Below are 18,074 nucleotides of genomic sequence, written 5' to 3' on the forward strand. Positions count from 1 at the left end.
CAACCCACACAAGTGGCTCAGGTAGTGTAGCTCATCCAGGATGGCACATCAATACAAGCTGTGGCAAGAAGGTTTGCTGTGTCTGTCAGCGTAGTGTCCAGAGCATGGAGGCGCTACCAGGAGACAGGCCAGTACATCAGGAGACGTGGAGGAGGCCGTAGGAGGGCAACAACCCAGCAGCAGGACCGCTACCTCCACCTTTGTGCAAGGAGGAGCAGGAGGAGCACTGCCAGAGCCCTGCAAAATGACCTCCAGCAGGCCACAAATGTGCATGTGTCTGCTCAAACGGTCAGAAACAGACTCCATAAGGGTGGTATGAGGGCCCGACGTCCACAGGTGGGGGTTGTGCTTGCAGCCCAACACCGTGCAGGACGTTTGGCATTTGCCAGAGAACACCAAGATTGGCAAATTCGCCACTGGTGCCCTGTGCTCTTCACAGATGAAAGCAGGTTCACACTGAGCACGTGACAGACGTGACAGAGTCTGGAGATGCCGTGGAGAACGTTCTGCTGCCTGCAACATCCTCCAGCATGACCGGTTTGGCGGTGGGTCAGTCATGGTGTGGGGTGGCATTTCTTTGGGGGGCCGCACAGCCCTCCATGTGCTCGCCAGAGGTAGCCTGACTGCCATTAGGTACCGAGATGAGATCCTCAGACCCCTTGTGAGACCATATGCTGGTGCGGTTGGCCCTGGGTTCCTCCTAATGCAAGACAATGCTAGACCTCATGTGGCTGGAGTGTGTCAGCAGTTCCTGCAAGAGGAAGGCATTGATGCTATGGACTGGCCCGCCCGTTCCCCAGACCTGAATCCAATTGAGCACATCTGGGACATCATGTCTCGCTCCATCCACCAACGCCACGTTGCACCACAGACTGTCCAGGAGTTGGCAGATGCTTTAGTCCAGGTCTGGGAGGAGATCCCTCAGGAGACCATCCGCCACCTCATCAGGAGCATGCCCAGGCGTTGTAGGGAGGTCATACAGGCACGTGGAGGCCACACACACTACTGAGCCTCAATTGACTTGTTTTAAGGATATTACATCAAAGTTTTATCAGCCAGTAGTGTGGTTTTCCACTTTAATTTTGAGTGTGACTCCAAATCCAGACCTCCATGGGTTGATAAATTGGATTTCCATTGATTATTTTTGTGTGATTTTGTTGTCAGCACATTCAACTATGTAAAGATAAAAGTATTTAATAAGATTATTTCATTCATTCAGATCTAGGATGTGTTATTTTAGTGTTCCCTTTATTTTTTTGAGCAGTATATATATAGATATATATATATATATATATATATATATATATATATATATATATATATATATATATATATATACACACACACACACACACATAAGGATCACATGAGGTAGAATTAGTTAGCTCTCCTTTAAGTGTCACTTTTCAGGAGCTGCAAATTATAGCCAACAGGCCAACAGCACATGGTTTTTAATAATAACATTTTTGAACTAAATGCCTGCATAATTTATACCTTTGGCAAAGGGAAGTGAAACATTTATAGTTGAGGAGGTAATTCAGTCAGATTTGACTTAGGTATTACTGCTTTTTAGACAATATTTTTTGAGAAAACTGCAGTATATTGGTTTTCTATGTTCGCTACATATTTCAGTATGAGACTGCATCATTGAAGTCGTTTGTGTGACGTCAAAATGACGGGTGTAGTACAAAACAAAGTCATCAGCGATTGGATCGTCTCATACCAATCAGAGTATTAAAGCCAATGACGATTTTTCAAAATGCCACTTTATCCAAGTGTGTTCTGGCTCTGGCTCAATCCATTCGTTTCTGGGACCAATCAGAATGGTTAGAAAGTGTTTGCGTTCTAGAAATCGTTGAGGAGGGACTCAAATCCAGAGGGGAAACATTAGAGAAGAAAAGTTTGTGGCCGTTGCGTTTGGCGCAATGAGCTTGGGTAGCCAATATACTACCAAAACTCTACACCATTCATAGGCCTATGGACCCAAAGACTCAGCCTCCATAATATTTACAAGGATAATATGAAACGGTCATTTGTGTAAGTAGGAGTCACAAAAAAATATAAAAAATGGTTGAAAACCCTTTCCTCCAACTCTCCTTGGGGTCCATGAGTTGAATCATAAGAAAATGTTTTTCCTCATCATGTACACCAGTTTTAGAAATTGTACCTCTATGCATTCAAGTAGTGCCCTCTAGTGTTCATTTTGTAGCAAAATACAACTTGAGGCCAATCAAGGACACGTTACCCAGGCCAACACATACTGTATCACTATCGCAATGTTCAAAACCACCTAAAGATCAAGAATACATACGTATCTATAACCCTGGTACATTATCATACAGCATTGTGGCCTAAACGTTATAATCAATGGATAACTCAATTAGGCTAAAAATCTAGTTTTACAAAGATGGTGTCTTGTATGGTAGCGAATGGCAGCATCAAAATGAGTAGCATGCATCTTAACCATCAATTAGATATTTTCACCTAAAAATAATGAGGTCTTCTGACAGTGGCACAGAACGTAACTGGATCCATGGCAACAGAACCTCAGGACCACTGTCAACCCACATAGAGCCTACACACACACACACACACACACACACACACACACACACACACACACACACACACACACACACACACACACACACACACACACACACACACACACACACACACACAATGACCACTACGGGGCCCATCATGCCACCCATTAAAACAGGTTCAGTCGAGTTCAGCTGAGTTTGGCGAGTACTTGTGCTGCGCCCCATTCAGGCCGAGTCAGTACCCCCCTAGATGGACCCTTTTCTCTGGACACACAATTGGGGAGTTCAGGCAGAAACAGAGCAGCTCGCAGCAGCAGTGACCATTCAAACCGGTGAGCTGATGTCAAACGGTGTGTGATGTCAGACGGACATGGGCCAATGCTGAGTGGTTTGGACACCTGGGGGAATTCAAAAGGCAGCTCTTTTTTGTTCTGTCACTTTTCAGACTTGCTTCTTCAGCAGTCAATCACAATACCCGGCTTGTTGTTTTTACAAAGGGATCTTTAGGGTTAGTGCTTGAGAAGTCTGTACAAATAAATACACACAGCGCTCTACAAAGAATATCTGAAGATCAGTGCCTGTCTTTGTAGGGCTTGCCAGCTCAGAGCTCAGGGAAAATGTCCTTTGTATTATTATGAAAAGGAAAGACTCCTCCCAGCACTTCCATTTAATATCTAATGGACAAATCCATGACAAGTCATTTGTAATCTCATATGCTCATCATCTGTGTTCATGCATTAATTGAACATTCAAACTCAGCAATAATGGATAAGAAAGTGCAATCAATTTGACTATTCTCCATATTCACAAACCCTTTCTTTCCACCCTCTCTCTCGACCCACACACACACACACACACTCTCTCTCCCCACACACACTCTCCTCACTCCCGACACATTCTACCAAATCAAATTAAATGTATTCATCACATACACAGTTTACAGCAGGTATAAAAGGTGCACTGAAATTGTTATGAGCAAGCTCCCTCAACTAAGCAATACATTAGTCAATAATAACTATGAAAAAAGTCAAGTAAAAAATGACATGTAGTAGAATAGGTAGTAGGTAGTATGCATAGTAATAATGGACTGTATTTACAAATATAAAGTGGGTAGTGGAATCAATAATACATATTAGAACAGCAGCGTTGACTAGGTCGTTCCACGAAAACAGTGCCTTTTGCATCTCTTTAATATTTTAAGTAGAAATTGTAGACCAATATTGCATTTTAAAAGCCTGTCATAATAAATTAAGTGCCCTTTAATATAGACCACATGGAGAATTAAATAAATCTTTTTAATATGAATAAAGGCTTGCTAAAGTGCAAAAAGTCAGCATTTTCACATGTCCCTCTGTCAACCCTGTGTCACTTCTAGGAAGATTTTAACTCACTTAATCCCAACATTTCTCCAAATTTCACCATCACCGTCATTTCTGAAGATTATTATTGTCCCCCGCGAGGAAGTTGGGGAGGGGACTGTGGATGTCTCTGTCCATCAATACGTTTGTATGTTAGCAACACTTGATATCTCAGACAGCACCGGGTCGATTTTGATGAAACTTGGGTGAATGACGCGTCTAGCCATAGAGATCCGGTATTTACAAAATTAGAGTGATTGGCCCAAGGCTGGAGCTATAGTAATTTAACTGAAATTTGTTATTCACACACAGTATCCTAATAGGCCCAAGGGGGATGTTTGCCTCATTCATTGGGGAAGACATATTTACGCTTGACTTGTTTACTTCATGTGATTAGTGATTCATTTACTTCTGTCCCTCATTTTTAGGTCAACCCTGTCACGTGAACTGAACTCTCCTTTTAATATGGTGAAACTATTCCTTTTTACATATTTTTTCTCAAAAGAAACAGGTGAGCTGGTTCTGCTCTTTTTGGCCATTTTCTGGTGTTTTGTGTTGGAAAACTGAGCGGGTCGAGCATAACACGTCAACCCTGTTACGCATAGATAGACAGGCTAGAAATATTTTAACAAGTTCATTATTTTTTGGGAAGCTTGCATTCAATTGCCACTCCCTGTTGCACACAAGCTTCCATTCTCCCTGTCACAATGGGATTAATGGGTGATTTAAGAATAATTCTTCAACCCAGTTACTTCATTTGGAACCTAATATGTTTTTTTTTTAAACCTCTTGAGATGGGAAAACATGTGTTTTATGCTTGTGTGTGTGAAGTCAGAGCAAATAATTTATAATGTGCATAATATTCTCTTCGGTGCAAATAGTCTGTAAGGTGCAGATCTGTGCAGGGAGACAGCTAGGTTTAGCTTTTCAGCAGTCTGATGGCCTGGTGGTAGAAGCTGTCTCGGAGCCTGTTGGTCCAAGAGCCGATACCGCTTGACAGATGGTAACACAGTGAACAGTCTGATGGCCTGGTGGTAGAAGCTGTCTCGCTGTTGCGCCTTCTTCACCACATGGTCTGTGTGGGTGAACCATTTCAGATCGTCAGTGATGTGTACACCGAGGAACTGGAGGATTTCCACCTTTACTGCGGTAACGTCGATGTGGATAGGGGCATGCTCCCTCTGCTGTTTCCTGAAGTCCACGATCAGCTACTTTGTTTTGTTGACGTTGAGTGAGAGGTTATTTCCCTGGCATCACTTTCCCAGGGCCCTCACCTCTTCCCTGTAGGTTGTCTCGTCATTGTTGGTAATCAGGTCTACTACTGTTGTGTCGTCTGCAAACTTGATGATTGAGTTGGAGGCGTGCGTGAGCCACGCAGTCATGGGTGAGTTATATTCATGTTTTAGACGCAAATAACCTTATTTTGTTATTGATTTCTAGAACACCTGTTTGGATCAGATTAAATGTACTATGACAGCAAAGATTTTTTACATCATAGGGAGGCGACAGACAGTATTTGTCTTTCTTGGATTGTTACTGCGCAAGCGCAATTTCGTGAGTCCTTGGATGATCCGCCTGCTGTAGGTTACGCAGCCTGTAAGGGACACATACAAAATGCAGAGCTGGAATCAAGTATATCGCACTCTGGCAACGGTAAGGAAAAACAATTCTATGTCAATTAGTTGTTCAAGTTGTCTGGAACAAATATGAGTTAATGTGACATACGTTGGAGAGTTATCTCGGCTGTCTTTCAACGCGATTTATGAATTACAGGCCTTGCTAGCCACCTAGAGTAGCTATGCTGGTTAAACTCTCCAGCTATATACTAGCAGCTAGCTAGCCTAGCGTTAGCGAGTATACAGTTAGCTAGCTAACTAATGTTAGTTGGCTCTTCCTATATTATATGCCCTCCCAAGCTAGCCTTGTTTGGTGCGTGTCTTGTGCAACATTATTGCTGGTTAGGCTGAAATTGTTTATAAGATACATTGGCGAACGTTAATGTCATTACAAAATAATCCATCTCAAAGTAAGCTAAATTAGCTAGCTAGCTACCACAGTCAACAAGCATCCTCTTGCGAATGACGAAAATGACATCCAGCCCTGTTTGAGGACTGCTACCAATGTTACATCATTGACTGTCAAACTCCCAAGCACTCAACTTTGATTTGTAAAGCAATTTGATGAATCATATAACACTGTTGTTAGCCAACAGTGTATGTAAGTAAGATCATTATTTTATTTTCACCAGTACTTGATAACTAACAGTAGTTAACAAATGTAGCTAGTATTGTAACTAGTTCAACTTTCTACGACCTTATAATCATCACATACACTCACTCACTGTAATACTTGCAATCCTGTTCAGATTGCATTGGCCTTTACAGGATTTTTGTCTTGCGTTCTAGAGTGCTGAATAAAAAAACGAAACATTAACTGACTTCTTGACATGGATGACAACTACAACAACATCACAGCAGAACCATATACAACGCAAGCTGACATTAAAGTCAAAATCTGTCTGCTCACTGTCCCAATTTGTGTCCCCTCCTAACACATACAGCGGAGCCACCAACTCCCGAATAGGCTTCAGGGTGCAACTGTTCTCTCCGTCCGAACATACGCTGACAAAGCACAGAGTAAGTCAACGTTTCACTCCAACGTTCAATTAGCTAATCCGAGGTGCTGCTCTTATCAAACTGAATCCCAACATGTACACAAGGTGAATACAACATGTTCCTCTACAACTTGTTGCCTCTTCTGATAAACATGTTCTTTGCACTCCTACAGTTGATGCTGACGTCACAGTGGTGGGCTCTGGTCCTGGTGGATATGTTGCTGCAATCAAAGCAGCGCAGCTTGGTTTCAAGGTAAAATTAGGCCTCAGTGTATATAATTTCCGCAGCAATCGAATGTTTGCTCCCGTCCGCACAGGGCTCTGCACACCTCCCTGGAATAGGGAGATTTCGGAGTATGTGCAGAGGTGCCGTCAGGCGGACGTTGTGATATTGCATCTTTTTGTTCAAGCGGACACAGCGGAAGGTGTAAATAAGGCTTAACCTTTTTATTATTAGTGATGCCCATCTTGTCGTCATTGTTCACCAACTTTGTTTTCTACCACAGACGGTGTGTGTGGAAAAGAATCCCACCCTAGGCGGGACTTGTTTGAATGTCGGCTGTATCCCCTCAAAGGTAAACATTGGGAATGAGGGGTTCATAGAACTTTTGCTAGGTCTTATTGCGCAACACTCTGACTGTGCAACTTTGTCTTTGCGAGTTGTTGAATAATGTCACATGTCTGTCTCCCTTGTCACCTTGTATAGGCCCTGCTGAACAACTCCTATCTGTACCACCAGGCCCATGGCAAAGACTTCGAAAGCAGGGGCATTGAAAGTAAGAGTCCACATCAGCTAGAGCAGTGGTCACCAGCAGCCTGGCCCTAGAGAGCTGAAGGGTGTGGACAGGCTTTCGCTCCAGTCAAGTCTTTGGGGATTCCAGTAACAAACATTTACTTGAGACTCTTGCTCTCTCTGTCTCTCTCGCTCTCTCTCTGTGCCAGTCTCAGGGATTACATTGAACCTGGAGAAGATGATGTCACAGAAGAGCGGGGCGGTCAAAGCACTGACAGGAGGCATTGCACATTTATTCAAACAGAACAAGGTGAGGTCTCAACTATATAGTTCCTCCCTACATTGGGAGAGGGATGCCTAGTTCACTCTAGCCTCTGCCAGGCTTTCATCTCACCTTCTATATATAAGCCTGTGAAAGTTCTTGTCAGAAAGACGCTAAAAGAAGGTGGAGGGTATCCAAGCCGTTTCCCCCTCCCATCAATTGGAATAGGCACGTTCAGAGGCAGCGATTCTTAACCGAAAGGCAATTATTTTTCAATGGTGCCCATGTGGGGTAGTCTCATTTCAACCAAAAAATAAATAGCCATCAAAACATATATTATGCTAGCACCGTAAATTAGCTACATTCTGGATATTTTGCGCTTCTGAAGAGGGATGGAAGGGGTGGTTGTTTTTGAAAAATCGTGTCTTCTCACAGCCAATCAGCGCTCCACTCACCTATTTTTACAATATGAACTTCCCCAGGCTCTGGAGAACAATGTGAGCAAGGCCTGGAGCCGAGCGGCGGCCAAGTTCACTCAAATTACACATTTGGCTCACTTTATGGATAAATGGCAACTAATCTAGGCAACTAATCAAGACAGCATCTGTAAATATGGGTAAGTTAGTGAGATTTCACCTCAGCAGGATTATAAGCTTGAAACAGTCAAAACAGGCTGCTGATATCTTCTTTATATGGAGGTGACCATCTATGGACATTACATTGTCAATGGACTTGGGTCTTTTTCATGAACTCCCTTGTAATTTGAATCCATCACGAAGTTTGATACCAGTGCAAGCTGTTTTGATGCTTCCCCTTGGATTCTTTGTTCCAGAGTTTGTTATGAACTTGACCCTGACTTTAATGATATAATGTGGCGGTTTCCCCTCAGGTGACGCACGTGAATGGCTATGGGAGGATTACAGGCAAGAACCAGGTGACGGCCACGGCCGAGGACGGCAGCGAGCAGGTCATCAACAGCAATAATATCCTCATAGCCACTGGCTCCGAGGTCACGCCCTTCCCCGGGATTGAGGTACGTTACTGTACTACAGTACTAGTTTGTAGCAGATGACCAGATGTTAGTTGACATGTGTCAAAGCCGAGTCCTAACTCTCCTAACCCCTGTGCTGTCAGGTTGATGAGGACACTGTAGTGTCCTCCACGGGAGCCCTGGATCTGAGGAAGGTCCCTGAGCAACTCATCGTCATCGGCGCCGGAGTCATCGGGGTGGAGCTGGTGAGGGACGACACGCACACATACACACGATTTACAGCATGGTCTGTAAAGAGTCACGATTTACAGCATGGTCTGTAAAGAGTCACGATTTACAGCATGGTCTGTAAAGAGTAAGTGGCAGTATGAGGATTCCAACTCTTGGGGGATTCCTAGGGTCCAGTCTAACATCCTGTTTGGCCTCTCGTTCTCCAGGGGTCAGTGTGGCAGCGTCTGGGCTCCAATGTGACAGCGGTCGAGTTCCTGGGCCACGTGGGCGGCATGGGCATCGACATGGAGATCTCCAAGAACTTCCAGCGCATCCTGCAGAAGCAGGGTATTAAGTTCAAGCTGGGCACCAAGGTCATGGGCGCCATCAAGAGGCCTGACGGCAAGATCGATGTGGCGTGAGTTCCATCCCCCGGTGTGTGTGTGTGTGTGTGTGTGTGTGTGTGTGTGTGTGTGTGTGTTGTGTGTGTGTTTGTGTATAGGGTGGCTCTAGCTGTGAATGAACAAAATCACTAAGAATGAATGTCTAGTTAAAAATCAGTAGGTATGACCTAGCCCAAACGTTACCGTGTGTTCTTGCCTCCAGTGTGGAGGCGGCTGCCGGCGGGAAGAACGAGACTCTGACGTGTGACGTGCTGCTGGTGTGCATCGGCAGACGGCCCTTCACCAGGAACCTGGGCCTGGAGAACGTGGGCCTGGAGCTGGACAACAGGGGACGCATACCCGTCAACAACCGCTTCCAGACCAAAGTACCCAGGTAGACCTAAACTACCACACCCCTCTATCTAATATACAACATACCCAGGTAGACCTAAACTACCACACCCCTCTGTTATATTCAACACCTGCTTTTTCAATACACACCTATATTCCAACCGCCTCTCACCAAGGTCTCTTTCAAAAGGCACTAAATGTGATAACTCAATCTTTCCTTCCCATTTATTCCATCTCCCTCTGTAGTATCTATGCCATTGGTGATGTGATTGCCGGGCCCATGCTGGCACACAAGGCGGAGGACGAGGGCATCATCTGCGTGGAGGGCATGGCTGGGGGCGGCGTGCACATCGACTACAACTGTGTCCCCTCTGTTGTCTACACACACCCCGAGGTGGCATGGGTGGGAAAGACGGAGGAGCAGCTCAAAGAGGAGGTGATACACACATCTCCCCAAACAAACACCCATAGTTTTGACCAAATTAAGTAGCGGACATGGCTTTTATATATATATATATATATATATATATATATATATAATATAATCACTGGATCAATGCTTTTGTTTGGATTTCAGCTGCTAAAATGTTGATTTGTGATTAAAAATACACTGAACAAAAATATAAAACGCAACATGTAAAGTGTTGGTCCCATGTTTCATGAGCTGAAATTAAAGATCCCAGAAATATTCCGTACGCACAAAATCTTATTTCTCTCAAATGTTGTGCACAAATTAGTTTACATCCCTGTTAGTGAGAATTTCTCCTTTGCCAAGATAATCCATCTCCCTGACACGTGTGGCATATCACAAAGCTGATTAATCAGCATGACCATTACATAGGTGCACCTTGTACTTGGGACAATAAAAGGCCACTCTAAAATGTGCAGTTTTGTCACACAACATGATGCCAAAGATGTCTAAAGTTTTGAGGGATTGTGCAATTGGCATGCTAACTGCACGAATGTCCACCAGAGCTGTTGCCAGAATTGAATATTCATTTCTCTACCATAACCTGCCTCCCAACTTTGTTTTAGAGAATTTGTCAATACGTCCAACAGGCCTCACAACCGCAGACCACATGTATGTCTGGGTGAGCGGTTTGCTGACGTCAGCGTTGTGAACAGATTGCCCCATGGTGGGGTTATGGTATGGACAGGCATAACCTATGGCCAGCGAAAACAATTGCATTTTATTGATGGCAAGAGATACTGTACTGAGCCAAGACCATGACGAGATCCTGAGGCCCATTGTCGTGACATTCATCCGCCGCCATCACCTCATGTTTCAGCCTGATAATGCACGGCCCCATGTCGCAAGGACTTATACACAATTCCTGGAAGCTGAAAATGTCCCAGTTCTTACTTAGCCTGCATACCCACCAGACATGCCACCCATTGAGCATGTTTGGGCTGTTCTGGGTATGACAGCGTGTTCCAGTTCCTGCCAATATCCAGCAACTTCGCACAGCCAATGAAGAGGAGTGGGGCAACAATCAACAGCCTGATCAATTCTATGTGAATGAGATGTCACTCTGCGTGAGGCAAATGGTGATCCCACCAAATACTTACTGGTTTTCTGATCCACACGCCTACTTTTTTTTTTTTAATACACTAAATTGACTGATGTCCTTATGAACTGTAACTCGTTGCGTTTTATATTTTTGTTCAGTATTATATTGAAATCCCTGCAGGTATAAGACTTAGCCACAAGGTGGCGATACTCTCCCCAAATTGTTGACTTTCCAAAGGAGCCAAAGTCTCCCAAAGTATCGCACATATACTATCAACACAGAAGAGTGCCCATAAAGCATAACAGTAACCTCAACTCTACTTCGCAGGGCATCCCATACAAGGTGGGCAAGTTCCCGTTTGCCGCCAACAGTCGAGCCAAGACCAATGCAGACACTGATGGCCTGGTGAAGATCCTCGGCCACAAGGAGACGGACCGGTTATTGGGCGCTCACATCCTGGGCTGTGTGAGTCATGCTACCTCAGGGCTCCTTAGCAGATGAAAATGTGGGCTATAGCGTATGAAGTTGTATGCTAACTATGGTGACCTTTGACCCTTGTCTAGGGGGCAGGAGAGATTATCAACGAGGCGACGCTCGCCATGGAGTACGGAGCGTCCTGCGAGGATGTCGCCAGAGTTTGCCACGCCCATCCCGTGAGTTAAACGCACACACGACAGGGGCATGATCAAATACTGATTCATACATACATACGTCATGTTGTAGAATAATGCAAGTTCAACAATGCCATTTGATATATGGAAGTGGTGGTTACTAGTATTTCAAATGGCAGATACTTTTGTAAAACAATCACTGGGTGCGCCGTCATACCCATCGTAGAACAGGGGTTGGTTGGTCAGTTAAATTGATATTTAAGATGGACCATCAAGCTATTTGATTATCTATTTTAGGACACTTGAGGGCAGGCCTATCAGGGAAAAAATGTGATGACTTTAGAATCTGACCTTATTGCCATGATCTCAATAAGTTACAGCACAAGAGATGGCAAATTTCAGTCTGAAGGAAGTATGCTTTGGAGTGATTGAAATGCATCAGGAAGGTATTGGGAAGTTCAGGAAAACATCAGGGATGATCAAACAATCTTATGAATGTTTGATTGGTAAATCCAATTCAGTTTCCTCAGTTATTCTGTGCAGATTCATCTCTCATTTCGAACGAGTTCTGCACAGCTTGTATCATCATAGGTGAAAACATGCACATGTTCCAGTCTTAGCTTTTAGGGTTGGGGTCATAGTCTGTAATAGATTAAACCGTTCAAAATCTAGAGGTAAATTTGTGGGAAGAAAACGATTTGAAGATGTGCCAGGATCGCTAGAAACGGTTTTACTGCGCCGTTTGTCCCTGCCGCTAGTAAGGTTATGCACGTAACCACGGTTCTGAAGTGCCGCATTCAACTGACTGAGGAAGACACAACACATTCTTTCATATTATTCCCGCGCGCCCCACAATGACTAAGGCTGATATAGGGCCTAGCCACAATGTCATTCAAATGCACACACATCCACATTTGTGGAACCGCACCACCTACCTGTCAATCTAATCTCTTCTTCCGTCCATCCCTCTCTTCCAGACTGTGTCCGAGGCCTTCAGAGAAGCAAACCTCGCAGCCTCCTTCGGGAAAGCTATCAACTTTTAACTGCCGTCTTCGCTCACACAGCTGTGTACATAACCGTTCTGTCCACGACGTCCCCAAACCAGAAATCAGTCCACAAGCAACGCGCACACTCTAGGAGGGGGACACGGAATGTACCGTGACCCCTCAACTCCAATTAAGAGGCTCCTCTGTATACATACATAGAAAACAAAGACAAACCTTGTATCACATTAAGTATGTAATTTAAATGTTCTCAATAAAGGGGTTTGGGTGGTAAAAACGGACTGGAGATAGTCTTTTTGACATTCTACATCGGAGGTGTCTTGGGTGTTGCACTCAAGGTTCGCTGCTATATTAAATAGCTAACTATATATAGTCGCAGTATATCTAGCATTTTTCCAACACCACTTTCTTATTAGTACAGTGCTCAGAGATGTATATTCATAGGTTGGTATTGGGTGGAATACTGCTGTTTTTAACAATAAGAGATGAGTCATGACTGAGTATTTTTAAAGACTGAGGCAAAACTACTTTTCAATTTTAGTAAAGAGGTTGGAAAGGCCAAATCAGCAACTCGCTTGTATGAATTGCAATACTTATTCAAATATGGCTATGTTGTCTTTGTGTGTATACATTCTTGCTTAACTCAGAGCTCTACAAACACAATAAAATGTAGTAACGTTTCAAGTCTAGTGATGTGTGATGCATTGAAGTGGTGTTCAGTGCAATATGTGGAACAGCAGAGGGACCTATACCAACTACTTCAGTAAGATGTGACTTCCTCTCCATCCTCATGCATTTGGAGTCACTCTAAATCAGGTGAAAGCAGTAGTGGTAGTCTGCTAAAGGGTTTTCCCAGACACAGATCAAGCCTTCTTCTGGACTTAATAGCATGCTCAATCACTGAAATGGTTTAGTCCAGAAGTATACTACATAGCAGGATCAATGATTTAGCCAGATAACTCTAAAACAACCAGAAATAATTACTGCTACAGGGAGCCCCATTAAATTGTTTTCACTAATTGGTATTTTGAACGATCTGATGTGACTGGTCAAAAGACCAATTAGTGGGGGAAAAAAGAACAGAATTGGGCTGCTTGTGTAAATGCAGCCTTAGCTGGCTAACTCATTGATCCTGCTTTGTCGTATAGTCACCCCTCAGGACTAGGGGGGTAGATCAGCTTTAATATTGCAGCTAGATTGACAGATGCCTCAATGCCATTTTCTGCTAAATATATTACATTTTTACAGACACTATTTTACATAGTTCTCTTCCCTTCAGCACCCCTCCCATTTATCTCTGAACACCATCCCGTTTTGATTTCTATTAGCCATGTAATGTTTCAAATGTCCAGAACCTTTTTATTCTCATAGTTTCTACAGATTGTAAAGTAAAGAAAATGTTTAGGTAAGAGTATTATATTATTGATTGATTATGACTTTTCAAATCACCCAGCAGTGCTATTTGCAGAGTTAGCTCCAGCTAAATGTTGTAATTCTTCAGCCTTTCCGGAACCTCAGACCAAAAACAAGCTACGCATGCTAATTACCAAAACAAGTGATCTAATGATTCTCTTCGCAGCAAAATCTGCAGAGCTGGGATGGTTGTATCACCCATATAAACTGAACATGTAAAGTGTTGGTCCCATGAGCTGAAATAAAAGACCCCAGAAATGTTCCTTACGCACAAAAATGTTTACATCACTGTTAGTGAGCATTTCTCCTTTGCCAAGATAATCCATCCACCTGACAGGTGTGGCATATCAAGAAGCTGATCATTACACAAGTGCACCTTGTGCTGGGGACAATAAAAGGCCAATAAAATGTGCAGTTTGTCAGGCAACACAATGCCACAGATGTTTTGAGGGAGCGTGCAATTGGAATGCTGACTGCCCAAATTTCCAACAGAGTTGTTGCCAGAGAAGGTCATTTTGGAGAATTTAGCAGTATGTCCAACCAGCCTCACAATCGCGGACCACATGTAACCACGCCAGCCCAGGAACTCCACATCTGGCTTCTTCACCTGTGGGATCGTCTGAGACCAGCCACCCAGACAGCTGATGAAACTCAGAAGTATTTATGTCTGTAATAAAGCCCTTTTGTACAGGAATAACTCATTCTGATTGGCTGGGCAGGGGCTCAGCCATGAGTGGCCATCGTGAAAGCCATAGATTAGGGTCTGATGAATTTATTTCAATTGACTGATTTCTTGTTGCATTTTATAAAATCTTTGACATTGTTGCATGTTGTGTTTATATTTTTGTTCAGTATATACATACACAGAGTACTAGTCAAAAGTTTGGACACCTACTCATTCAAGGGGTTTTCTTTATTTTGCCAATTCTCTACATTGTAGAATAAGTGAAGACATCAAAACAATGAAATAACACACATGGAATCATGTAGTAACCAAAAAAAGTGTTAAATAGATTAGATTCTTCAAAGTAGCCACCCTTTGCCTATGACAGGTTTGCACACTCTTGATATTCTCTCAACCATCTTCATGAGGTAGTCACCTGGAATGCATTTCAATTAACAGGTGTGCCTTGTTAAAAGTTAATTTGTGGAATTTCTTTCCTTAATGCATTTGACTCATATATATATATAAACTCAGCAAAAAAAATGTTGTGCGTTACATTTCTGTTAGTCACATGTCTGTGGAACTTGCTCAGTTTGTAACAACTGAGACATTAACGTTTGTCCTCTCACTGTCAACTGCGTTTACTTAACATGTGTAAATATTTGTATGAACATAAGATTCACAACTGAGACATAAACTGAACAAGTTCCACAGACATGTGACTAACAGAAATGTAACGCACAACGTTGAGATTGCCTGCAATGACAACAAGCTCAGTCTGATGATGCTGTGACACACCACCCCAGACCATGATGGACCCTCCACCTCCAAATCGATCCCGCTCCAGAGTACAGGCCTCTGTGTAACGCTCATTCCTTCGACGATAAACGCAAATCCGACCATCAGCCCTGGTGAGACAAAACCGCGACTCGTCAGTGAAGAGCACTTTTTGCCAGTCCTGTCTGGTCCAGCGACAGTGGGTTGGTGCCCATAGGCGACGTTGTTGCCGTTGATGTCTGGTGAGGACCTGCCTTACAACAGGCCTACAAGCCCTCAGTCCAGCCTCTCTCAGCCTATTGCGGACAGTCTGAGCACTGATGGAGGGATTGTGCATTTCTGGTGTAACTCAGGCGGTTGTTATTGCCATCCTGTACCTGTCCCGCAGGTGTGATGTTTGGATGTACCGATCCTGTGCAGGTGTTGTTACATGTGGTCTGCCACTGCGAGGACGATTAGCTGTCCATCCTGTCTCCCTGTAGCGCTGTCTTAGGCGTCTTACAGTACGGACATTGCAATATATTGCCCTGGCCACATCTGCAGTCCTCATGCCTCCTTGCAGCATGCCTAAGGCACATTCACGCAGATGAGCAGGGACCCTGGGCCTCTTTCTTTTGGTGTTTTTCAGAGTCAGTAGAAAGGCCTCTTTAGTGTTTTCATAACTGTGACCTTAATTGCCTACCGTCTGTAAGCTGTTAGTGTCTTAACGACCGTTCCACAGCTGCATGTTCATTAATTGTTTATGGTTCATTGAACAAGCATGGGAAACAGTGTTTAAACCCTTTACAATGAAGAGCTGTGAAGTTATTTTGATTTTTCCGAATTATCTTTGAAAGACAGGGTCCTGAAAAAGTGACGTTTCTTTTTTTGCTGAGTTAATATATAACATTCTATTGGTTGGTGAGGCACCCATGCTCAGGAAGAATGACAGTGGTCTTTCCGAGTGCAACTCGCTCAGTAGACTGGGGATGGTAGATGGCATGGTGCTGGTACCTGGAGTGGAGCTGTTACCTGTCATTGAAGCTCTGAACGGGGCAGGGCTTGGGGACCTGGAGCATTGTCTACGGAAATGCCCCTCCCCACATTGGTAACAGGTGGCTCTGTTAGGACTTGGGAGACCTGAATGTCACTCTGCCCTGGCTGGATCCCCTCCTTCCACTCTCAGAAGCTGCTGGAGCTGGATAGGGGGTTGTGTAAGGCTTTTCACTTCCACCCGCATATGTTTCACCTCTTCTAGCACAGATTCAAATTGTTCCTGGGTGACATACATGGGCCCTTAAACTCTGTATATCGCTGGTGGTTAATTTGAGTCAGACTATGATGATATGCATACAGTAGGCCCTCTGGCCATGTGTGAGCTAAGGTGTCCATGCCCTGGGGTCTTTTGGACAGAGAGAACCAGAGGGAGCAGGTCCACGTGTGCTGTTCTGAACCGCTGCCATATCATCTTCACTACTTGTGGGTGAAGTCTCCATTCCCCGGGGGTGGTTTCTGTCTCGACAAGAAATCTGCCACCTCGTTAACCTTGCATGGGGGATGATGAATGGCTCATAGGGAGGCCAGATGTGGTAGGGCCACCTGTAGGGACCTTACAGACCTTGTTCCCCCTTGATGGTTGATCTGGAACACTGTCGATGTATTGTCTGATCGTATCAAGACACGTTTGTGTTTGAGAACCGGCAGAAAGTGATTCAGGGCTAATTTCTAGCATGTTGATGAGCTCTTTCCTCCAGTGGGGGCACCACTCTCCCCTTACAGACCTGTGTTACCACACCGCTCCCCAGCCTGTTAGTTAAGCGCCGGCCGTCACTACTTCCCACCCTGCCGGAATTGATCTGAGGGACACCTGTAGCCAGGTAGGCTCTCTTCCTACATGGCCTCAGAGTAGAGTAGCACGCCCTTGTCACCTGTATTTTGGTGTTTCTGTCTCAGTTGGGGTCCAAGCGGAGGTCATTAAACCACACTTGTAGTGGCCTTAAAGTAAGCAGACCTAACGGTGTCACCGTGGAGGCCGCCGCGAGCATGCGCATCAGTTGTTGGAATGTTCGTACCTTCACCAATGCAATCAACTGGAATTGTTGCAGAAAAAGATTGCTGTCCACACGCTGAGGTGTTATACATACCCTCTTAGTGCGGGAGTTCAGAGCCATGCCAATAATGGTGAACTTTTGGCTTGGTGTGAAGTTGCTGTTTTCGTTGTTCACGGTAAGACCCAGTCGAGTGGGGGCACAGATGAGTCAGTCGTTGAGGTAAGGAAGGATCTTGATCCCCTGTATGTGGAGGGATCGCAGGGCTGTGCTTGTGAAGATGCGAGGAGCCAGGGAGAGACCAAAGGGTAATACCGGAAACTGGTATGCCTGGCCCTGGAAGGCGAACCACAGCAAACGCCTGTGTTCCGGTAACACAGGAACGTGAAAGTAAGCATCTTTTAGGTCCAGGGATGTGAACCACTCTCCTGCGGATACAGTATGGAGAACATAGACCATCCACAACATGTAACATTTTGAGAAAAACAATGGATATGTTGCCGTAAGAGGTTAGTAGAATCTTATTCAAAATGATTTACAGCTGTAATGGCTGCCATAGGTGCTTCCACCAAGTGTAAACTCTGGGTAGTGTGAAGACATATGCTACCAATACATTTTC

The 18,074-nt window shown here is 44.3% G+C and overlaps 1 protein-coding gene across 1 annotated transcript; it reads left to right on the forward strand.

The window, feature by feature from the left end:
- The first annotated feature begins 5,406 nt into the window (after positions 1–5,406).
- Positions 5,407–13,263, forward strand: LOC106561021 (dihydrolipoyl dehydrogenase, mitochondrial). The gene is made up of 14 exons (XM_082957188.1): positions 5,407–5,557; positions 6,465–6,540; positions 6,692–6,771; positions 7,025–7,093; positions 7,225–7,294; positions 7,461–7,561; positions 8,403–8,546; positions 8,648–8,749; positions 8,942–9,132; positions 9,321–9,491; positions 9,695–9,884; positions 11,287–11,424; positions 11,523–11,612; positions 12,548–13,263. Exons 1-14 carry the CDS (start codon positions 5,519–5,521, stop codon positions 12,611–12,613), a joined length of 1,527 nt encoding a protein of 508 aa, XP_082813314.1. The 5' UTR covers positions 5,407–5,518; the 3' UTR covers positions 12,614–13,263.
- The last annotated feature ends 4,811 nt before the right edge of the window (positions 13,264–18,074 follow it).

This window comes from Salmo salar, chromosome 10 (genome assembly GCF_965601325.2).
Source record: "Salmo salar chromosome 10, fSalSal1, whole genome shotgun sequence".
NCBI classification, from domain to species: domain Eukaryota; kingdom Metazoa; phylum Chordata; class Actinopteri; order Salmoniformes; family Salmonidae; genus Salmo; species Salmo salar.